The 23,466-nt window shown below is 38.2% G+C and overlaps 2 protein-coding genes across 3 annotated transcripts in view; one reads left to right on the top strand and one right to left on the bottom strand.

The window, feature by feature from the left end:
• Positions 1-4,690, top strand: part of LOC148411681 (dihydropyrimidinase-related protein 2) — a 32,236-nt gene extending 27,546 nt beyond the window's left edge. For both annotated transcript variants that reach the window (XM_088434832.1, XM_088434833.1), the window contains exon 14: positions 1,067-4,690. In XM_088434832.1, the coding sequence (XP_088290958.1) occupies positions 1,067-1,158 (92 nt within the window). In that variant the 3' untranslated portion in view covers positions 1,159-4,690. The remainder of the gene's footprint in view (positions 1-1,066) is intronic.
• An 8,890-nt stretch (positions 4,691-13,580) lies between these two features.
• On the bottom strand, positions 13,581-18,072 carry LOC148411680 (alpha-1A adrenergic receptor-like). The gene is made up of 2 exons (XM_088435266.1): positions 17,181-18,072; positions 13,581-14,041 (listed from the first exon to the last, which is right to left on the bottom strand). Exons 1-2 carry the CDS (start codon positions 18,070-18,072, stop codon positions 13,605-13,607), a joined length of 1,329 nt encoding a protein of 442 aa, XP_088291392.1. The 3' UTR covers positions 13,581-13,604.
• Between the last annotated feature and the right edge of the window lie 5,394 nt (positions 18,073-23,466).

Raw genomic sequence — 23,466 nt, 5'->3', positions numbered from 1 at the left:
AGTGGTAATCCTTGAATATACTATCTTTGTCATTTATAATGTGTTTAAAAAAAATCTCAGAAATGTACAGCATATTATTAAATAATATTTAGTCTAAAATCATCTGATTCAATTCAGTTTTCTGATTAATCAGTAGAGCCCTTCTAATATTAAAAATATGATTTTAACAGGACTGACATTTTAGTTCGTTCAGTGCTTCTCAATTTATTTATTTTTTTTTAGCAAAGGCCCTCAGGAAGGAGAAAACATCCCCCTCCACTCACCGTATTATAATAATCAAAGTGATTTAGAAAAAAAATGTGGACTGCAATATCAAAACTAAGTGTCTAACTCACTCACAGACTTTGACAATGAGAGCATCAGTGCACCACCTGGTGCCGGGGATGTGCAATTACACTTCACACGGCAAAAACAAAGACTGGATCATATTCCCCTTCCCACACCCACCATTTGAGAAGACCGGGTCTATTACATAATTCTAAAGGAAACACGTACAATGGAATTTTTTATTTTTTTTACTTCAAAATTTAGTACATATTTTATTAAGTTCTTATTACACACAAATGTCTTAATATAAAAAACAACAAAATATGAATTGAACACACACACTCAAACCTTATAATGAATAATTACTGCCAATCAATCAATGTGAGATTTACGTTTCCAGAAAACACAAGATCAGAAATGTGCATTTTCATCTTAGTAGAAGCCACTCATATTGTCTTTTTAAGAAACAATGTTTTTTTTTTTTCGTTTGTGTGTGTCACATCCTCGAAAAATTCCATTTGATATTTGAATTTAAACATTATTTAAGTCCACTTTTTTTCCATCAAACATTGCATAATGTCATATTAGCTTAGGTATATTTTTTTTTATGGACACCGATGCTTGCCATGTAACTGTTTTCTAAAGTTGCTTAATATGGTGCTACTTGGAGAGCTTCTGTAAATACATTTACTGATCTAAAACGTTTGACAACCACTGTGTTGATCAAATGTTTTTGTGTTTCACTCTTCCCATTAAAAAGTGTCAAAATCTTCCCATTATTATTTTTTGGGCTCCACAGGTGCTCAGATTGACGACAACATTCCTCGCCGCAACACCCAGCGCATTGTGGCGCCCCCGGGTGGCAAGGCTAACATCACCAGCCTGGGTTAGAACATTCCATCCGAGGAGCGGAAGGGAGGGTAAAGGATCTGAGGAGGGCGCCCGATAGGTGCTGAGGGTTCCACGCCTGGAACTTCTTCTGATGACCTATTTGGCATTTTGCTATCCGCGATCTCTCCACCACCTCCTGCTTTTTTCACCTCACATTCACACTCACCTTCCCATTTTTGCCCTCAAACCAACTCTTGAGGACACAATTCAAAACAAAAAAAAAGCTCTGCCTCACACAAAGGAAACAAAAACACTCATTTGTGCACTTTTCATTTTGTTTTATACTGTTCTTTGTCCCTTTCACTTTGTGAGTGGGATGATTTCACATTGTCAAGTAGCTTGGGTACGTTAGTGCAAGAGGTCAAATGTACTGTAGTTTCCAAGTTGAGAGCAGCATGTGTACTTCATCACATTTAATCGATAATTCACCCACACGGCTGTCTTAAGTTCAACAAAACAAACAACCCAAAGTTCTTCATTCTCACACTCGTGATTTCTAGTTTAGCTGGCATTCAGTAAGTCTAAAGTTGTACATGTAGCTTTATGCCACATCTCGCCACATATCTCACCCTTTCCAAGTGGGATGAAGGCTAATTAAGAGAAGAATAAATGGAGGGCCAACAAAATGCCTTATTGTTGCGCCACATCATCTCATTCACACAGCAGCTGTCCATTTTCCAAACTTTTGAAGCCGCCCATCGCACTGAATGTTTCCAGACTCATCAGTGATTCTGCTTTCTGTTCTTACTCTTTGTGCCTGAATCCACAGAAGGTGTATACATAATTGTGTTACTATTCTTTACGAGAGGGATGTAAGATAAAGAAAAAAAAAGAAGATGTAAAATAGTATGGATAAACCGATTCAAAGGTGCCAGATTTTGGGCTTTCATTTGGGCCTCTTGAGCCCCTGTAAAGATGAAAAGAGCTCATAATCTTGATTTTTTTTTTTTAACTTTGTGGTTAAACCGCTATTAAGTGTCAATTTGTAACTAGTAGCTGAACGGCTGAGCACGTTGTTTTGCGCTTGAAAGTGGCGGCGAGCTGATGATGTCATGTACTGCATGTGTGGCTCGTGTGCGGTGTACATGTTACAACATGTGTGTCCAAACTTTTTCCTTGGGGGGACATATAAGGGAAAAACTGAAGGATGCAAGGGTCACGTTGAAATTTTTTTGACTTGTATAGCAAACCAACATTTGTCAAACAAGCGATCACACATTGTTTATTTATAATAATGGTTTTAAAGCTGAGCAGCTTTCTGATAGTTTAGGATTTTACAAGATTTTGTTGTGACCTTGTAAATATCAGTCCAGAAACTATCAGTTCCTGCGCCAAACAGCAACGAAATCCTGTTTCTATATTTAATACCAAAACAGGAGCAATCTGTTAAAAGCTGTCCCATCTTTTTGAGTGGTTATTTTGAAATTATTTATGTGACTGTCACAATTTATACCGTGACACAAAGCAGAAAATGGAAAACAGTCTTGCACGTAAAAAATTATGCGACAAAATTTGTCAGTCACACGTCACTTAAGATGGTGGGACACATTTGACCCCCGGGCCGTAGTTTGGACACCATGTGTTAGAAGAATGGACCCCGGCAGCACTTGAATAGTCATCCTAAACTACCATTTTATTTTTTGAACATTATCTATTTTTTTTTAATTATTATTATGGATGTGGTTTGGTAACTGCCCACCTATCTGCTGACTATTGAAAGTGCTCATCGACATTACGGAAACTCTTCGTGTTACCTTTTCCTTCAGTCTTATAACATTCCTAGGCATTGTTTTAAAAATACTTCTTTACATTAGCTTTTCTCCCTTTTAGTCTTACATTTTCCAGTGGATAGCTTTAGCATTTGAGGTGGGAGCAGATTGGCCTAAACCTAAGTAAAAAAGTGGTGAAGATCATGGGAAATGATGTTAGACTGTAGGGAGCTGAACTTTCTAGTGGTAGGTGGGACTGTGAGGTAAGTTGTACCAGTTGATTTGCAGTTTTATTAACCCGTTTTGGGGAAAGACAAAAAAAGCTTGCACTCAACTATCGATAGTTGAGTATAGACTGGAGATGTGTTCAAAACCAGTTACACCGTAGGACATCTCAAACATCTAAACCAGGGGTGTCCAAACTTTCCTCAAAAATCCACATATAGAAATATCAACAGATGTATTTTATTTTATTTTTTTTTACTTTTTAAAAATGGATCAATCAGGCCAAAATAAATTTTGCAACTGCATATAGACATATAGAACGGTGCTTTTCTCTGAAAAAAAATAAACTATTTGAACAAGCTTTTTACTCAGCAAATTCTTTAGGATTCTACAAAATTTTGGGCAGGTTATACTAGACTTGTTATACATTACAAATGTTTTGCACCTACATTTAACATAAACTGAATCCTATCCCTAGGGTATAATCATAACCTAAAACAACAATCTGTTGTAAGATTAACATTTTTAAAGCAGTTACTTAGGAAGTCATCACAATTCGTACTTTAACACAGAGACACAATCCACAAAGTGGATTAAATGATTTTTCGCCAATTAAAAATTCTTTCTTATTCACCGTTGGTTTATGAAGAGAAAATGCTGTTAGCTCAGTTGCACTTAATTTTCATCTTTGCATATTTAGAGAAGCACTTCAAATATGTACAACACGTTTATGAGTTGCAACTTGCATATGCCATCTTTTGTATACACCGTGGGCCACGTAAAAATGGGCCGTAGTTTGGACACCCCTGATTGAACCAAATATTTAATGCACCAAACAACAGTGAATAGTCCATGAGCATATTGCAAAGGATTTGTGGAAACCTTTTATCTTTTTGACAGACCAGAATCAGAATTGATGCACGGTTTCAAGTTAATGTGGAAACCTGCTCAGAGCAAGGGCAGATCTATTTTAGCGGGGGAAAGCCCCCCCCCCCCCAAAAAAAAAAAAAAATCAAACCTCAGAGAGGTTTCATGTTATACAATATGAAAATGTTGTCTGACACCGATAACATCTCAAGGCAAGTCAGGCTCTACCATGCCAAACCACATCGAGAACCTCCTCACACACTAATCCAGTTTGGTTCCAACTGTCAGATCGCCCCCCCCCCCCCTTATTTTTTTCACCCTTCTACATTTTTGGCTTGTTTGCAGCAGTTGTCATGCCGACAGAGCACTCCATTCTCATGAACTGCTGCCTGGAATTGACCATTCGCAACAATGCGTGTGCGTCGGTCCCATCCTGCCCCATACATGTAAACCACACAGCTGTACTCTTCTAAAACGCCCCGTCTGCCTGAGTTCTAATGTTATGCCCTATTATGCTAATCATATACAGTATAAGTGATATGTATGTTCGCAATGTGCTGCAGACTGAGCGGGGATGATGTATACGCGGACCCCACCCCCTCAAGTCCCACACCCCATTTCCCTCTTTCCTTTTTGTGAAAGTGATGAAACTGTGTGATGGTGTTTGTTCCGGTGGCTTTGGGGTATTCTGGGATGCTTGCTCACTACGGGAAATAAAATGTCAAATTCAATGGCTGGTAATGTTTGAACAAAAAAAAAAAAGGGGGGGGGGGGGCAACAAGGACTTCAAAGAATTAAAACAGTTGAAAAAAAGGGTCAAGCTTGTTTCTTTAGTGCCATGTTTTATTAAATGCTGGAATAACAACAAAATTAAAAAAATACCTAAGATTAATGGACACCCACACTTTTAAAAGATCGATTAAAGCAAGTAAATCAATTAATTCAATATTATTTGTTTATATAATATTACAATGTAATTTACAGTTGTCCTCAGGAAATCGTTTTAGCTTTTGATTTTTTTTTTTAACCGGGACGCGTGTGAACCGGGGGACAGTTTTTTTTTTTTTTTTGCCATGTGTAACTGCACTACTAAATGTATACGGCAGAGGACAGTGTCGCTCTTTGTCAAGCGTGTACACAGGGTTGAGTGATATTCCGCACGTCACGTGACCGGTTCTCGCGTGCATTTGTTTGAGTACATCCATGCTGTCATGCTGTCCCTGCGATCATACAAAAGCTTGGATTTTTCTTACTTTTTGTTGGTACGTTTAAATTTAAACATGCAAGGATATTTAACAATCAGTAGGTGTTCTGAACTCTTTTTTGAAAATCTTGAAAATATATGAAAACTAAATAAAATTACAATTCACCCGCAGCGAAATGAGAATCACTCAATATTAAATTCTATTCATAACTCCCCATGTTCATGAATGCTGAGCCCCCTTCTTGCCATGTGTTCCATAACGCTAGATGGCAGTGTAGCCTATATTTTTAAGTTAAAAAGTTGAGCCGTAGCAAAGCTTGATTGAAGGATAAGCAAAGATTGTGCTTCCGTCGATTTTCTTCTATAATTAAATTATTTATGGCATGAAACAAACGTCATGAAATTGCTTTCGCTCCTTTCTATTCCCAAGAACAAAGATAATTTATTATTCTCAATCAATTCCCCGTAAAGAAAATGAAAACAAAGTTCTTTTAGCAAAGTATTGGAAAGTACAGCTTTGCTATATGCTCCACTGCTGCTTAAGCAGTAATCAGGCCTGTATTGTGGAGTGGTCAGGCGAAAGGCACGCTTTAGTGAAAAGAACATGAAAGCCCATCTGGATTTTTCCAAAAGGTACCTGAATGACTCTCAAATCATAAAAAACAGAATTCTCTGGTCTGGCAAGACAAAGATTGTGAATGCCAGATGTCATGTTAAAAGGAAACCACGCACACCTTATCACCGGGCCAATACAATCCCTACAGTGGAGCATGGTGGTGGCAGCATCATGCTATGGGAATGTTTTTCAGCAGCTGGAACTGGTAGACTAGTGAGGATGGAAGGAAAAATGAATGCGATGAAATACAGATATTTTGGATGAAATCCTGCTTTCAGAGAGGATTTTTTCAGCAGGACATCGACCTGAAGCACATGGCCAAGATCTCAAAGGATGGGCTTAAGAACTACTGAATATGTGAATATTCAGGTGTCGCCCAGGAAGAGCCCAGACTTGAATCCGATTGAACATCTCTAGAGAGACCTGACTCTTTAAAGAATACTTTAAAGAATAAAAAGTGACGTGTAGAGATACAAATTGAAAATAACCTAAAACACTAAAATCGCAAAACATCAACGTGACAATTACAAATGACAATCTCTTCTTGCCTTTCACCAAAATACAACTCAGTTCTTAATTTGTTTTCCAAATGTTTATTGCACTCTGTAATATTTGCCTAGTAAGCCTCAGTAATATTAGAAGTTCTTAACAGGAAATAAATATTGTACTGTATGCCTGTGAGTGTTGTTAAATTACAATTAGGGCTTTTGCTATTGAGTTGTAAAATCTATTTGATATAATAAATAATATGCAATTATTAGACTCCAACAAAATTTGCTAAACGGTTAGCAATCATGTTTAATATTAGAAGGCTAGTGAATCAATTAAGGTCAACACACACTAACCACCATTCAGTTCACACCTGCAGAATGTTGTATGTACATTAGTGTCTTCAAAGTCACTTATAGACAAGTCAAAGTCACTTATGGACACATATCAACTTGTCAAGGTGGTCTTTGCATACGGGTGTTTTTGTATAAGTGTGACAACAGTTGAAGTACGGTTCTGCTGTGTGCCTGGTCCACTTTGCAATAATTTAATATTACTTTATTTTAGTCCGTTTTTTTAATTGGAAATCATCCCAAACTTGAGATATCCTGTTTTTTTTTTTTTTGAAGAGAGGGGATTGATCTCCGTGGCCACCAATGTAACACTGCGTGCTGAATACGGTGAAGCAAACATGGCTCTGCCAGAGCTTTGAGTCGGATATTTTAGTCTAACTATTTTTAGAGTCAATTGACCCAACTTGGTCAACTTTTTTCCAGCCCTAATTACAATCACTATGATTATATATTGAAATGTACAAAAATCCATGGTCAAAAGAGTGAGGAAAAGAAGATAGTTGCTCACTCTTAACTGAATTCAATGTAGCCGCCTACATCATCAGGTAACCTTTCTTTTTGTTTCTCAAGGATGTTATTTCTGAGCAATGAAAAGGTCTCCTACTGCAGGTACTAATTATTTTCACACAATTTTCAGATTAAAAGAAATTTCAGCCACACAGCCCTGATTTTTTAGGTTCATACCTCAACATTTTTAAGTACCCTGACCTTTATAGATTACACACCAATGAACTATTGCCCATGAGTACTTTTTTTTTTCTGTGTGTGTGAATTCCAGACCTATTTTATGCCCTCTGGCATCATGGATAACATCCAGATATTTACTCAATTGCACACTTCACATGTTTTCACAAGTAATGGGCTCATGTTAATAATTTTACAGCTGTTATATTTGTTCTTAAACTATTGGTTTTGGTCCCAGCATTATAATCTAAAAATTCATTTCCTGACAAAGATTACATTTTCTAATTAATTTATAATAACTGCTGCCAAAATCAGGGTAGTTTCTTTAAGGAGTAAGCACGCTTTTTGAGAAAAGAAGTATGAGACAGCAGTAAGATGTAGAGTAGTATAATTCCAATTGGTTTGAATTGGATTTTACGTTCATAAACACAAAGTGAAATAGTGACAAAATGTTCAGAAATTCACTATTTTTAACATTCACATACATCTTTGATCATTCTGTATAAATTGGACAGAAAAATGTCGGTCAGTTAAACCCTTCTCTTTGATATTCTACTAAACATTCCAAGTGGGTGCCACAACAAAGTACTTCATATATCTGCAACACTTAGCGATCAGTTGAGGGCATACCCCACATCTTGCTCAGAGACTTATCTAAAGAGCAATAATCATCAGTAGCAGCACAAGTGCATTCCATAGGTTACTCACCTCCTCCTGATATGATGTCCTGCTCCATGGGAATGATACTGAATACAGACAGGACCGTTCTATGGTCTTTTTTTCCCCCTAGAGTGTTTTTAATTGAACAATCTGCTTCAGGGTGAAGTGCAGGCCGCAGATTTGACTTTAGTGAACATCTCACGACAAATATTCACTCGCCATCGCTTTCTGAGTTCAACATTGCAGTAAATTCATCGTTGATTAAAATGATGCTGATTGGGCAGCATCATTATTGTACAGATGTCTCTTAAATTGGCCACAACAAAAGGGTTCTGTATTTTTTCGACCATAACGTGCAGTTGATTATAAGGTGCTGTCTCAATGAATGTGTGTAGTTTTGGAAATTTCCAAAGGTGTAACTGCTAAGGTTGGGTGATATGGCTGAAAAAATTAATATATTGAGATTTTTTACCAGCTTTCCGAATTATTACAATTTTAAATCCAAAAATAGTTTATTTAAACAGTGTTAGATGAACTCAAAAGTCTTGTTCTGTAAATCCTGTGCAAAATGTTGGGATAATAATGTATACTGATTTTAAGTCAGTTTTAAAGTTAAACTTCATAGCTATTGCAAAACTATAAAAATAGCTATTCATCGCTCATTCATTACTTGTTTAAATTTGCATATGGGTAATGGAAAATGAGGTATAGTCACTATTGTGAATATGGTTTACCAGCATTCTGCGAGACGTCAGAAACACAGTATTTAGTTTGACAACTATTTGACTCATGATGTGCAAGTTGTTTCGGTCACTGATTAAGGTGTGTGGATATGGACACCATTAATAAACAATTATCCATCCACCAATCCATATTCTATATCACTTTTCCTGGAGCCAGATGACCTCAGGTGGGAGGTGGGGTAACCCCTCGTCCTTGTCCTGAATCACAGGGGGGAAATGTTAAATTAGTCATAGCATCATATTTGCAGGATCTATATGCTTGGACTTCGTTTCAGCTGCATACTGCTTTTTAAACGAGAGCTGCTAAAATATAAATCTGACACACTCCCACACACACAGAGAAGATAACATATGCAGGTGGTTCGCTTTGGTAAGGAGACGCAGAGGAGGCAAACATGGATTCGATAAATATACTCTGAATTATTCATTTTTAAGGTTTGCGCATTTTATTTTCACAAAGGGAACTCTGCTTGAATGCCCCATCTCCAGTGCATGCAAAGATTCGAATCACAACAAACATTACAGAAATGTTCAAGTTAACAGAGCACAACAGCTTTGGATTCACATAAGCAGCGGGGGGCATTCCAAGTCCAAGCATTTAATAAACACAAAATATATGTATATACATGTATATGTATAGTCATTCAAAATTCTGTCACGCTCCTTTTAAAATGCTAATGTACCCTGTTTCAGAAGGCTTGTTGCATAATTTCTTAATTAGAAAGCATATTCTGGACACTTTAGAATATAAAACGTTTGAGGTTGGGCCAATATACTTAAAACATACAACGCTAGTGTTAAAAAGTACAAACATTAAAGTAAAAACAGAACATTTGCAGGACGCTCTCTTGTGTTCTCTTTTCAGGTGACTAGGAAATGCCAAATTATTTGTTTGAGAAATTCCCTTCATGGTCCTGCACATGGAAGATAAGCCTGTCCATGTATCATCACTGCTCCACCGCCTGCTTGCAAGTTAGAAAAAGGCCTTTTTTTCCTTCTGCTACTTTCAAAATGAGGCAAAGGAAATACTGTAGTCTTAAATGGACAAAAAGAAAACGCTGGAACATGCTTTTAAAGCTTTTCATCAATTAATTTTCATGTCGTTTGCTGGTGGAAAAGTAGAAACAATGGCTTTTGTTCAGCATCCATTCATCCGTTTGCTACACAGCTTATGTGCTTGAGCTTATCCCAGTGGACTTCTGGCTGGTGGTGGGGTATTTCCCTGCACTGGACAGCCATTTGCAAGCCACATGAAAACAAACATTGGCGTCTGACACTCACGTTCACACATATAGACAATTTAGTTTTCAATTAACCCACAGCCCCCACTGAGAGGAGTTTGGCTTGTGTCCGTAAAACTAGCAGCTCTTTTGATCTTGTCAGGGTTCGTCCGAGATCACAATCATTTTCCAGAGGGAATGTGCTAAATTTCCTCGCGACAAGAGCTGTGTAGGTGAACATCCGGCAAATGATTGGCAAACATTTGCGATCAAAACACTGTCGCGATCAAAAGAACCGCTTGTTCCACTGAATGTTCGCTCAATAGTGGGATATGAGTTTAACGTGCATGTTTTGGTGTAAAACTACAGAACTGTGTGGCGGATATGCTAACCAGTCGAGCACCATGATGCCCGATTTTTTTTTCTTAAGCCCCTGATTCCACTTAGGGTAAACATGTTAGTGAAGGCTAGATGGATGTATAATTCTTATCAGCCACAAATGATTTTTGTGATCTAAATTGTGCAAGTCGAGCAGGTCCCTTCTTATGATCACAGTATGCACAGAGTTGCAAAAGTGGTGTATCAAAAATGTCACTTAATTTTGTTCGATGGACATATTAGAAGATTTAGCTAACAGTGTTAGCTTAGTTCATGTGGAAGGAGTAGAGGTATATTAAAGTTCGGCAATGTGTTGGTCTAACCCATAGCTTGGTGTGAACCTTACAAGAAAAAATAAAATCCTCACTGCCTTCTTGGGGCTGTATGTGTTTCCTGGTTTGCAGTTGGCTGTGCTATATATGCAGGGGTGCACATAACTGGCAAGCAGATACGCATGTGTGACAGAAATCACTGATGCATAACGTCGCTTGCATCTCTTCGCACATTTGCTTACCTACCGACTTATATCAATGACAACTGAGCCTAGGCTGAACAAATGTTTTCAGCTTGTCTGAAAAGCAGCTCCAAGATTTGCCATGGCTAGAAGCACACTTAACTGTGATGCAAGATTTACCGCTCATATCCTCAGCTACCGGACAACACAAGAGCGTTTGATATAAGGTGAACAAATTTCAGTCATCCATTTTTTGACAAGTATGAAAAGAGCATGTGAATGTTATTATTAAAAAACAAGCTAGCCGAAAAGCAATAGCTAATCACCCTCTTGCTAGGGTGGCAAGGTAAACAGCAGGAACAATGGCTAGCTCCGTGTAATAGTTTTCTTCTCGCATTTCATAAAGCTATGCACAAGCATCTTATGGCTTCTATTCTGAGAATATTTGTTTACTAAAGCTGCTTGGATTGGTTGTTGAGGCTGTGTAGCATTATTTTGAAGGAGATCATTTACGCTGTGTCTGTTTACAGTGACAGAGAATTTATCACTGACTTCCTTGGACTAATTAAACTGGGCCCCGAACGAACCGCGCAAACCATAACTGGTGTACCTATGTCAATGCCAGTGTCAGGCAACCTAGAACATTTAATAAACAACAAACAGGAAGGAAGACAACTAGGGTTTTTTCTCGTGAGGAGAGCGGATAAGATCCTGTACCTTTTCAGATCTCCTTTCACTCTAACTGCACATCTCGTCTGATCCTCATTTATTCATTTGGGTTGGCCCTAGTTACTAGTGCTGCCCTTAAGGGTTGGGGGAGACATGTAGGAACAATGCAAACAATCAGTTTGTGATAGTGCGAATGTAGCTTGGCTAATGTGCCAAGCAGCTATCTTCTTTCCCAGGAACATCAAGAGCGACCCCATGATGCTCCACCCTTTGGTGGGGTTGTGTCACCTTCTCACACCTTCACAAAAAATAAAAAACAATAGAAAATATCCATTCATACTAATCTACCAATATACTTGTTGCAAAAAACAAATATGGGATAACCTACTTTATATACAATTATTCTAACAGAAACTTTTCAAGGACTCAGGCTTGAATTACTCAACCGCAAAGCTGGTTGTTTTGTGCACACAGATGGTGCTGCTGTAGGAGCAACAACAAGCAGGACATTGAAGAAAACTGTTTCTAATGAGACAAAGGATGCATATTGAACACTATCTTCTAGTACTAATGTGAGTAACCCACAAAAACAATTATGTGCACCACTGCATATAATCGTACTTTATCCTCAGTGGCATTTGGTTCTTTTGTATAATGCCATGTTCTGTAGTTTTTGTTGCCTGATCACATGTTTTTTTTCCTGCTGCAGGACTTGCCTGCCTCTGTTTCCACCCATTGTGATTATGTATAACAAAAACACTGATGTGGTTCATTTCGGTTTTGTGGACCATGACCGTGGTACAGTGGCTTGGAAACCTGCTCTATTGTACAATTTTTGAATGCCAGTGTGTCAAAGGGATCATCAATACAACACGTGCTTATACTGTGCAATGGAACTTGCATTGAATCTTGATTACGACAGAGTAAATACCAAGCATCAAATACCATGTTCTTGTCTCTTGGAAATTCTTTAAATCAAGAGATCAATATTCCTAGTTCCATGATTTTAGGGTGCCATCGCACTTGTAAGTATGACAGATGAGTAAGAAAGTATGCGTCTTTGTCCAGTAAGTTTGATATTCTTCAATTTTCTGTCTTGATGAAGGTTTTGGTTAATTTTCAAAGTATTAATTCTGCAACAATTGTGGTGATGTAGGAGTGGCCAGGCCCAATGTGCTTGTACAGGAATGCAGTAAATAGTTGAATTTCATTAAGGGCCAGTTGCAAAAATATAGGTAGTAATAGTAATTGGAGCTGTTATTGTATCAGTTGAAATACGAAGGAAAATACACACACCATCTTCTTCTTTTCCCTTCAGCTTGTCCTGTTAGGGATCACCAGTGCGCCATTGTTTTCCATTAGTCTATCTTCTGTATCCTTATCTTTACCTCTGTAGCACCAACTGCCCTCATGTCTTCTCTCACTCATTCATCACCCTTCTCTGAAGTCATCATGTTGCTGGCTTTCCCGTAAGCTCCATACTCATCGACTTTTTTTTTTTTTTCTATCGATATACATTTTTCTCAAAGGTCTCAAACTCGAGGTCGGCAATCCTGCATGTTTTCGATGCTTCTGTCTTAAACACACCTGATTCAAATGAATAGTTCATCAGCAAGGTTTGCAGGAGCTTGAAAATGATCTTAATCGTTTGAATCAAGTGTGTTCAAGAGAGCAACATCAAAAATATGCAAGATTGCGGCCCTCGAGAACTGGAGTTTGAGACCAAAGATTTATTTGCTCTGGAATGTTGAATTTAAGTAAATAGGCTTTCTACAGGTCGTCTTTCTCTCTAATTCACCAGTGTCAATCTCCATTCCTCGAGGGCCGGTATCCTGCATGTTTTCGAAACTTCTCTCTCAAACACACCAAACTAAAATGTTGAGAATCATTTACAAGTTTGCAGAGCTTGCTTATAAGCGAGTTATTTGAATCAAGTGTGTCGAGGAGAGGAAACTGGAAAAAATTCAGGATCAGTTCCCATGCTCAAATTCAACACCCTCAAAGGAAATAACTCATCTCAAGTACTCTTAGACTTGACACCATTTTGTAGTTAATAAATACTTACTTCTGTCCTCAATCTAGTTTCAACTACTTTTTACCTGTCACTTATTTGTGTGATTCATCAAAATATACAAACAGTACCTGTGATTGGTCAAGTATTGTTAAAGGTACTAGTCAAACAGCCTCTCCCACAACATTAAGGGAAAGGTGTAAGACCTTTGCAGATGAGTTCTTCGGTATCGGAGTTTGACGAGTTGAGAAGCACCATGATCTTAGACTCTTCCTTTGGATTGCTGATCTTGCATCATCTGAAAAACCTGCAGAGGATGTACACAATGCCCTGCAGCAGCCCCATGAAGAAACACCATTGGGGTTAAAGAAATCAGGGGTGTTAGATACTGGGCCAGGAATAGTGGAGTGGGTGGTGTTGTGAGGTCCTTGGCTTTTGGTATTTCTCAAGCAGTGTCCATGGAGCACATTGAGGAAGGCTTTCTTGAACTCCTGACTGAAGCATGGGTAGATGATGGGGTTAATGCAGCTGTTGAAGTACCCCAGCCAGAAGGTTATCTTAAATACCGTCTCTGGAGGCTTGAAGGATGGGAAGATTGATCCTACAACATTCCCAAACATACATCAACATTTGATAGTTACTCAGAGATTCACAAATATCCATAAATGTACAAGATAAAAATTGCATAAAAAAAATAAATTAACATCTTGCTAAATTCTTAATGTACATGCAATGTATGTACATAATCAGTAGCTCACATTTGGTGCCTTTTGACTAATTGTCAGAGTTATCAATAAGAGAGACTGGAGGCCAAATAATACAACCGGAGTCAAATTGTTTTTTATAAAAGGAGAAGGGCTTTGCCTTTTCACATAAGTTAGTTCTGAGGATCATTTCCCTCCTTTGGCTTTTTATTTCTTTCTCTAGAAGGGTGCGGTTTACAACCTTAGTCCCGTGAAGTTTGCCTGCAGGCAGATTATTCATCTCCCCAACTCTCTAGAGAAGTGTGTCTACCTTTGGTTCAATAAGAGGCCACCTCATATACAGTCAACGTTCCAATATATTTACCATCCCTTGAGCAAATTTTGATAATAGAATGCACAGTTTTTATCCAATGAGTGTTATAAAAAGATAGCTTGTATATTTTTCCATCATTGCCTGATCTTTTTGGTGCTTTATTTTTCATGTAATAATTATAGACTAAAACAGCATTTTAAAAGAACCAATGGTTTGGTTGTGTCACATGAGGAGCGAATTTGGACCCAGAGGCAGAGTTAGGCATTCGTTTTTGCTCTACAACTTTTGACTGATTTGGAGTCCTACTGTGCTCAGTAGAGGACATATTGGCCTTTCCAATGGTATCTCATATGTTTGGGTGGGATGCAATTAACTTTGCTGTCTTGCTGAAACAAAATGGACACAATAGTGGATTTAAGATGGGTCTCAGAAGGATATGAAAAAAGTGCTAAATACATAAAAATGACAAAAAGTGACATTGCAACTGATATCACAACGGTCACAAAAGTCAAATCTGTATGTGGTTTATATGTTACTAAATCAAAAGTGCTGTTGTTCAAGTTTTCATGTTAAAAATAAAAGAGGCTTTTACCTCAAGCGTTCCAGTCTACTCATGGTGATGAGTCATTTCACCTATGAGAGTTGCCAGTGATCGTTTGCGGTGACAGGCAGGCAAACAAAAAGCCTCCCCATGGTGCGTTTAGGAATAAATTCAAAACTTCAGCACTTTTCAAAACTGTCATACTGGGAATGCCGGGCTATCATTGCCTGGGAGCTGGAATGAGCGCAGTGCTGTGAGCCGTGAAGGTTTGCCTCGATTGAAATGCATAAGTTTGTCTGTGATGACGTTACTGCCTTGAGAGGCTAGCCGGTGACTGAGGATGCCTATGAGCATTACAGCCCATTAAACCTCATGCTTGTTATCTGTAATAGCTTTCATTGGAGAGACGCTCATTCAATTTCATCTCGCAGTCAAAGTCCATTCTGCTCCAATGTGCTTTTTTATTTAGTTAGTTGACTGCTTGTGATTGAATTCTTGATGGGTCTTCTTGGAAAAAGGGGTGCCATATCGGGCAAGGTTAAACATGATGGTGGGTTCGCATGACAGAAGAAACATGAATTATTATGCAAATAGTTCATGGATCAACAGTGACTGACAATTTTCCCATTATAATTGTCCATAGGGGCTACGACAACTTACGTCCGTTCTTATTACCGCCTTCATATGAACGACTGATTTTGTACATTCCTTTTTGGGTAACATCTGAAATCATAGTAAAAATAGTGTTCCCTTGGACAATCTTTTCTTAACAGATTGATTAACAGTATTTGAATGGAGATGTTAACTAAACATGACCGACTCTAGCAGCACCACTTCAAGAATTCTATAATTAACTCGCTTTTAACATAAATGACAACATCGTGATAAAAGTACTGCAGAAATCAAAGCAACTTCTTAGCGACATTATCTGATTAATCTCAAAGATAGCGAAGCACATTCGAATTAAACTTCAGTTAAGATTCTAATTGTAATCTCCAACAAGATCGAGCTACTGATGTTTGACAATCGTGTTAATGCTTATGCATCATTTTTTTGTGCTGGATGGGCCTTGGATTTAATAGCTTTATGGGAGAATAAGATTAGCTAATAATGTGACCCTTGGCCAACGAGCTTCTGTGGTTTAGATCAGTTGTTTTCAATTTTTTTCAATTATGTTCTAAGATCTTTTTTTTTGTCATTCTGGGCAATGACGATTTTAATCGGTTTTAGTCAAAGTGATAATAAATCTGAGTAATAAACCCAATAAAAAGTTATTTAAAGGTTTGATTTTGTAAAATAATAAATTCCCTCAAAACGTTCTGACAACAATAATGTATTTTGATTTTAATTCAGTTTTAACATTATTTTGCATTCATAGCATTGGCAAAATAAAACCTATTCATGGCTCCTGGTTAAATGCTACAATTAAGTAAGGGACTAAAAAACTAAGTTTTGTAAACCCTGCACCAAATCAATATTATGCTGCATGTGTAGAACTCATTTTCATGATTTGGCACATTTTTACCTTTCAGCGACCCTTCTGAAGATAAACAGCTCTAGAAAATTGATGGATGGATCTTCTAAAATGATGACATTATTTAATTAATTTGAAGTTTTGTCCTGCTCTACTATGCACCCCCTGTAAAATATATCTATTTTTAGCCAAGTTTTTCCTAACCAGCGCAAATGTTTGAATGAGAAAAAAAAAAGAAGACTTAAAACAATATTATGCAGCACCTGTTAGATTTGGTAAACTTTGGAACTGCAGTCGTAGAGGTATCTGCTTGCGATCATATTTCTGTTATTGTTTGTTGTGGGTTGGTGTTGTTTTTTTCAGTTTTTTTTTTTTTTTTTGTATTTTCAAGTTGTGGGCTTTTTGGTTCATGTGTTTTTTTCCTCTTTTGTTCCCCTTGTGTCTGTCCTTGAAAACGTGATTGTGTTTACCTGTCTGTGTTTGCCGATTATTTTCAGATTTGAAGGGCCATAATCGGCTGATTTAATCAACCAGCTTAGTGATTGGTCGGACCCTATCAAGAAGCAGTTATGATAATACCTGGAGAATCCTGTTAAAATCTCGCCTTTGTGTAACTGCATTTCATAGCACAGTTTCGGATAACACTTCAACTGATTCAGTTTGCAGAATTTATTTAAGAGAGGCACCGCTGTGTTAGGAGTTACTTACCAATTGGTAAAACCAGGAAAAAAGGGAGCCAACACAGAATGAAGCACCCGACGACAACCCCAAGGGTCTTGGCTGCTTTTTCCTCTCTTGGCAGCTTGAGCATCTTCGGAAGAGCGCTGGTGATGTGCTTGTGCCTTCCGGTGCCGTTGTCCTCTTCCTGCTTACTCGTTTGAGTGGCGTTCCCTCTGTGCACTCTCAGAACGACCCCTTCGGTCTCAACTCCATCACTACCCTTCTTGAGGGTTTCCGTCTCCCTCTTGGCCACGCTATACACGCGGCAATACATCGAAAGAATGATTGCCAGCGGTATGTAGAAAGATCCCAAGGCTGAGAACAAGGCATAGCCCGGCTCCTCCGTGATTCGGCACACTGTCTCGTCTTCTGGGTCAGGTTCCTTCCAGCCAAACAGAGGGCCCACAGATATGGCTGCCGAGAGTCCCCAGAGAGCAGCCACTGCAGCCAAGCCTCGTCGGCCAGTAGCCATGGCCGGGTAGCGCAGAGGGTAGCTAACGGCGACGTAGCGGTCAATGGAGATCACACACAGACTGAGGATGGAGGCGGTGCAACAGAGGACATCCAGTGCCGCCCATACGTTGCAGAAAGAGCGGCCGAACACCCACCTACCAAGAGCCTCTGAGGTGGCAGAGAAAGGCAGGACGGCGGCGCTGAGCAGTAGGTCGGCCGCCGCCAGGTTAGCAATGAAGTAATGAGTCACAGAGCGCCAGTGGTGATGGCACACCACAGAGAGGATGACCAGAATGTTGCCCAGGACGCCGAACAGAACAAAGACCACCAGCACTATTCCCAATGATACCACTTTGGCCACATCCACCTTTGGCTCTGCGGTGGAACTACAATTATGACAAGTCTCTTCGGGAGAAAAAACACTCATACTCTGGCCAGCTTTTGGGTTCTTTAGTTTTTGCTTGAAAAGGTCATATCAAATTGGTGCCATAAATATTCCACCTGTACCCACCTGCTCCACTTAATGCAGTGGCTCAAGCTTTTCATCTTGTCCCTCTAATGAAGTTGCAGATGCAGCTGCTTTCATCACAATGCAGAACTGGAGGTTTTTCCTCCTGGCAGACTGTCATATTTGGAGACAAACGCAGCCATGGCTTGTCATAATCCTTCCAGTGGCGGCAGTGTAGAAATGACAAATATTCGTACTTTACGAGGCAATCACCGGTGGCTTTTGCATCTTGTGTGCATCCATGCTGACAAGAGTTAGAGGCAAGAGACCTGTTCAAACAACAGAGAAGAAGACATAAAGTAAATGTAACAACGTTTTCATGGATTAAATGAACATAGAAATGACAAATGCTTGAAAACAAGTCAAGTGGGAGCTGCAGGCTGGACTGCGATTGACCCACTTGTGCAATAACAGCATTTTTTAATGACATTTCGACAATCACCATTAAGGATGGTTGTTAAAAAAGGATAGTTGTTAGAATAATAGGAAAAAAAAATACAATAACGTGCAGGGCTAATGATGCGGAGGCAACATGGTTTTATTGAGCTCTAGTGAATGGATTATGAAAGACTGAGTCAAGATTTTTTTAATCCTCTTCTCTGGACATGAAAAAAATACTCAAAAATGTGATTTTCTCTATTATAGTCCCATTTAAATGCATAACTGACATGAAACTTAGTTCAAATTTTACCAGTTAGCTAAACTGTACACTTATTGTTGCATTGCTGGTTTTACATAGAGTGACCAAAAATGTACATATCATTTTTGTGTCTCCCATGTTAGAGTATCAAACATTAAGTTATTGTCATTCTCTTTTTCCTGATTTGACAATATAATATTTGAATTTATTATAAATAGCCTCTATTATGGAAATTCAACTTTTGGAGCTTTTGTCCATGTTACAATGTCCATGTTACACCCCCAAAGTGTTATTTTCCTTCATTGCTGCATTTCTAAGAATGATTTACTTATTCACAGCTGAAAAGCAGAAAATAAGCGACTTCCATCCTTGAGTTTCTATGTAACATCACAATGAAGACGAAGGTCCCACATACTGTCTAACACCACCTCCGTACTGCCCATGCAGAATAAAAACACAACCTTTATCTGATGCCAATTTTTACTTCCAAGAGATTTTGCATAGTTGGACAAGTAAACACCAACATTTCATTTATTTATTTACTTATTGTTGTTTATTTTTTAACTGTAGAACATCCCAAATGGGCCAAATGGGTGGTTAGGAGCACACGGCCAAACAACCAGCAGGTGTTTATTGTTGTCATAATTTCATGGAGAAATGCATGGTCCAACTTGCTTATACAAGAATGGATTAAAATTGCTAACAAAAGCTGGCACATTTTGCACAATTGCACCTCATGGAGAGGCTATAGCACTAAGAACACATTAGCTTCTCTGTATGGAAATGAACCATGTGCATAGGAGAAATTTATACAGAATTTATTCATACTCCATAAAAACTTCATTGATGTGGCATTTTTCTTCTGCTACTACCTTCTTACGTTCCCTTATGAAGTACCGTTTACATCCACTTTCTTGACATTTTAAAATCACAGTTGCATATACTGTACATTTATACACCCCATGGTTACGTAGGTTTTTTTCATTGTTATTGTTACGTGGCACGGCACCCAAGGGTGGAAGTATAGGAAACACACACTAGACGTGGTTTATGATTAGGTTATTCTGTCTTAATCTTGTTTACTCAGTTTGGATGAGTGACGAGAGGACACAAAGTTACTTAATTTAAAAATAAAACCAATTGTTCCCCTGAAAATGCAGAGTTTAAAATGCAAACAGACAAGACTTGTCAAAAGTCATGTTCCATCTGTAAAGTTTGAATCGAACAAGTCCCAAATCCTAAAATAAGCAAGTTAAAACTTCTACACTGCACATCTCATTATTTCATTGCACAGATTCGCATCAGATGTGTGATCACACACTTCGAACAAGACTAAAATCCTGCTGAGTTCTCTGAAAAGAATAGGTGAATAAATCAAATGTTACTCCTATGATACGTCAATTTAGCAGGAAGCCAGTGTGGAAGCAGCTGTGACATTTATCCTCTTTTACTGTGCTGCGGTTTTCATTGAACCCATCTCAACCTCAAAATTGGAGTTGTCTGCCTGCCCTCACATACACAGCAGGGACTTGTATCTCGCAACACAGCTAGCAGTTTAATTTAGTCAGTATTTGAGACCTTAGGGTTAAGGTTAGGCCCAAATCCTTGCCAAGTACAATTGTTGATATAACTCAAGGTATTACCAACATTTTTGAGACTGAGAGCTACATCTTTGGTTCTGAGTAATACGAAGGGCTACCAGTTTTGATACAGACTTCTGAAATGACTAATTTTGTCCAAGTGTCTGTCATAATGTTATTATTACATGTTAATTAATGTTACATCCTTTATGTGAAGACATGATCATGACAATTATTTCTCACGATAATTAAATTTCTGTAGTAAATATGTAAATCAAGTGTAATATGTCATGTAAATGTTATAAATGATAGCTTCGTGCCCAGAACAGAGAGTCGTTTCCACAGACGGAAATCCAAACGAGATTTGTGCACAAGACGTGAAGTCGTGTTCAGTGAAAAGTTGTAGTCCTGTAAATGAAAGTTGGATTCAAAAGATTTTGCACTCCCAGGGTTTTGATCTATCGTCCCGGTAAAAAAAAAAAAAAAGAGTCATACTCACACGAAAACCATTCATAGACACACAATTTACAGTTGTAGTCACAAGTTATAACTTTAACGAAGACAGATGGTTAAACACGCGTACATGTTTTTGACAGCGATCATACGCCATACACAATAGTTGTTGAAAAACGAATGGGATTTATACATGGTTAATTATGGATAATATTTTGATGAATTAGGAAAAAAAATGTAATTGCTTGACTATACTAATATATACAATGTGTAATTGCTTTACTAAACTATTATATACAGTGGATGCATATGTATATACAGTACATCTATACATGTATGTATATACTGTACATACACACACACACTTTTAAATAAAATTATAGGTATAAATAGTACAGGCATGCCTAATATTGTGATGAGTGAGAGAGAGAGTGAGAAAGAGAGAGAGAGAGCGAGAGAAAGAGATTTATTTTTTCTATAAGCATTCAGTTTAGTGTCTGCATATTTTGTAGTACAGCAACGTTAATATGTTGTTTTGGTGTTTTATAATTGCATAAAAATCTGCTTTTTTGATTGGCCAACAGGGTGAGGATGAAACCGTGTTCATCATATCATGGCCCATAAAAATCCTGTGGGGTGCAGTGCACCATCTGCTGAATGAGTGCGGCTGCACTGCAGTAATAAATGAAATCTTTATTATATGTTTGTGGGACATTCGGATCAGGTTTCATTAAGAGATGAAAAATAAGTACGAAAAAAGTAGAATCGTCAATCATGGTGACATTTAGAATAACCGCATATATAGTATTGCGAAATAAAGTTTCTTCTGATTTTCATCCATCATAACTTTATCTCCTCAGCTTTTGTCCTAATAGTCTGCTCCTGGTCCCCCTCCTGCATATTAATATGGATTTTAAATGTTCTTTGTTTTTCACCAGTGTGGAAAAATATGTAGTAGTCATTGAAGGAGCAGACAATCACACATCATTGGAGAATAATATTTTCACTGAACTTGACAAAGTGTAAATGATCCATCCATTCATCCATTTTATAGAGCCACTTATCATTGTGGGCCTGCTGGTGCCTATCCCAGCTGACTATGGGCATTCGACGGGGGACACCCTGAGCTGGTTGCCAGCCAATTGCAGGGCACACAGAGACAAACCACCATTCACGCATCCAATCACACCTAAAGATAATTTTAAAGCTGGAATGCCTGGAGAGAGCCAATGCGGACTCGTGGAGAAGACGCAAACCTCACACAGGAAGGCCGGAATAAGGTGGATTTGAATTTGGGTCCCAGAACTATGAGGCGGACGTGCTAACGATTGCGCCATCGAGCCGCCTAAATTGTAAACGATTCGTAATTTAAAAAGCTAAGAAGATCAAATATTATATTTCAGCAACAAAACATCTAATTAATAATGAAAAGTTTTACAGCTACTTTGCAGAATTGTCATTTTTCAGCCTCCTTTCCACTGCACAATATCAGTTCAGCTGAAATTGTCCTACTTTGGTTTTGTTATGCAGGAAAGTGCTAAATCTGAGCCTCATTGAACACATCAGTTGGAAGGAGGCTCATCAAACAACAACATGTAGGAGGATAATGATCCTGTTGGCCACAATATGAAGAAGCTATTGCTCATATTGTGTATGATTTTTTTTTTCCAATTTAACTAGCTGTTTGCACTTTATGTGCAATATTTAGTCAGTGTGGATAAACACGGACACCAGAAAAGTGGCAGTGATTCTTGGAGGTTAAAAAAAAATAAACCACTTTCGTCTTAGGACCCACATCACCCAAACAGGCTGTAAAAAAGACAGATGTGAGCGTGATATCATTTGCTTTAAGAGCAGACGTACAGTCGCTCTGTGTGATTGCCTTTTTGACCGTTTTATGTCTGCAAGCGAAGCTCTAACTCGAGCATAAGATGACGGGCTGAAAATTGAACTTTAGACTGTGTGGGAAAAAATGTCATTCATAAAAGTCTTCAGTTCAAGGTGCAGCTGTGTACCTTTACCTCAAAGTGCAGTCTGACTCCTTTGAGGAAAAAAAAAAATGTATACTGTGTTCTGGACAGGAAAGTGATCTTTGAACGTGGAATGAGAGAAAAAAAAAAGGATATCCTACATACACCTCATTTCCCTTGAGGTTACTGTATGCTTTGCTTCATTCAGCTGGATGGAATATTGATGAGGGTGATTGCACCCAAGGACTGCTGTTGGCGGTCAGAAACCTCTTTGCAAGGTTCATTTTGCATTTGTAGATACCGTTCGTCCCTTTAATGTATAGTGTATTTCTCAAGTGCAAAAAAATGTCATGACGTATTGTGTCATAAGAGTAAATTAAAAAAAAAGCTGACATTTCTTTTGCATTACTTACTATTGCCATAACTAGAGTTAGTTTTGATTAGTATGTATATATATATCATGTATCATATATCATATGATATATGATATATGATGATAGTGACAGTTCATTTTCATTTTCTTAACTATTTTCAGATTTTTTTGTTCATGAATATGCTTATTTATTAAGTAAATTAAGTGAAACAAACAAGATACCCCCCCCACCCCAAAAAAAAAGCCTCCCAGTACATCTCGCAAAAAAATCATATTCCTTACTGATATGGTCAACTT

This window comes from Hippichthys cyanospilos, chromosome 15 (genome assembly GCF_059441005.1).
Source record: "Hippichthys cyanospilos isolate Australia breed blue-spotted pipefish chromosome 15, RoL_Hcya_1.0, whole genome shotgun sequence".
NCBI lineage: Eukaryota > Metazoa > Chordata > Actinopteri > Syngnathiformes > Syngnathidae > Hippichthys > Hippichthys cyanospilos.
The sequence above is the reverse complement of the archived record's forward strand: the minus strand, read 5'-3'. Positions and strand labels throughout refer to the sequence as shown.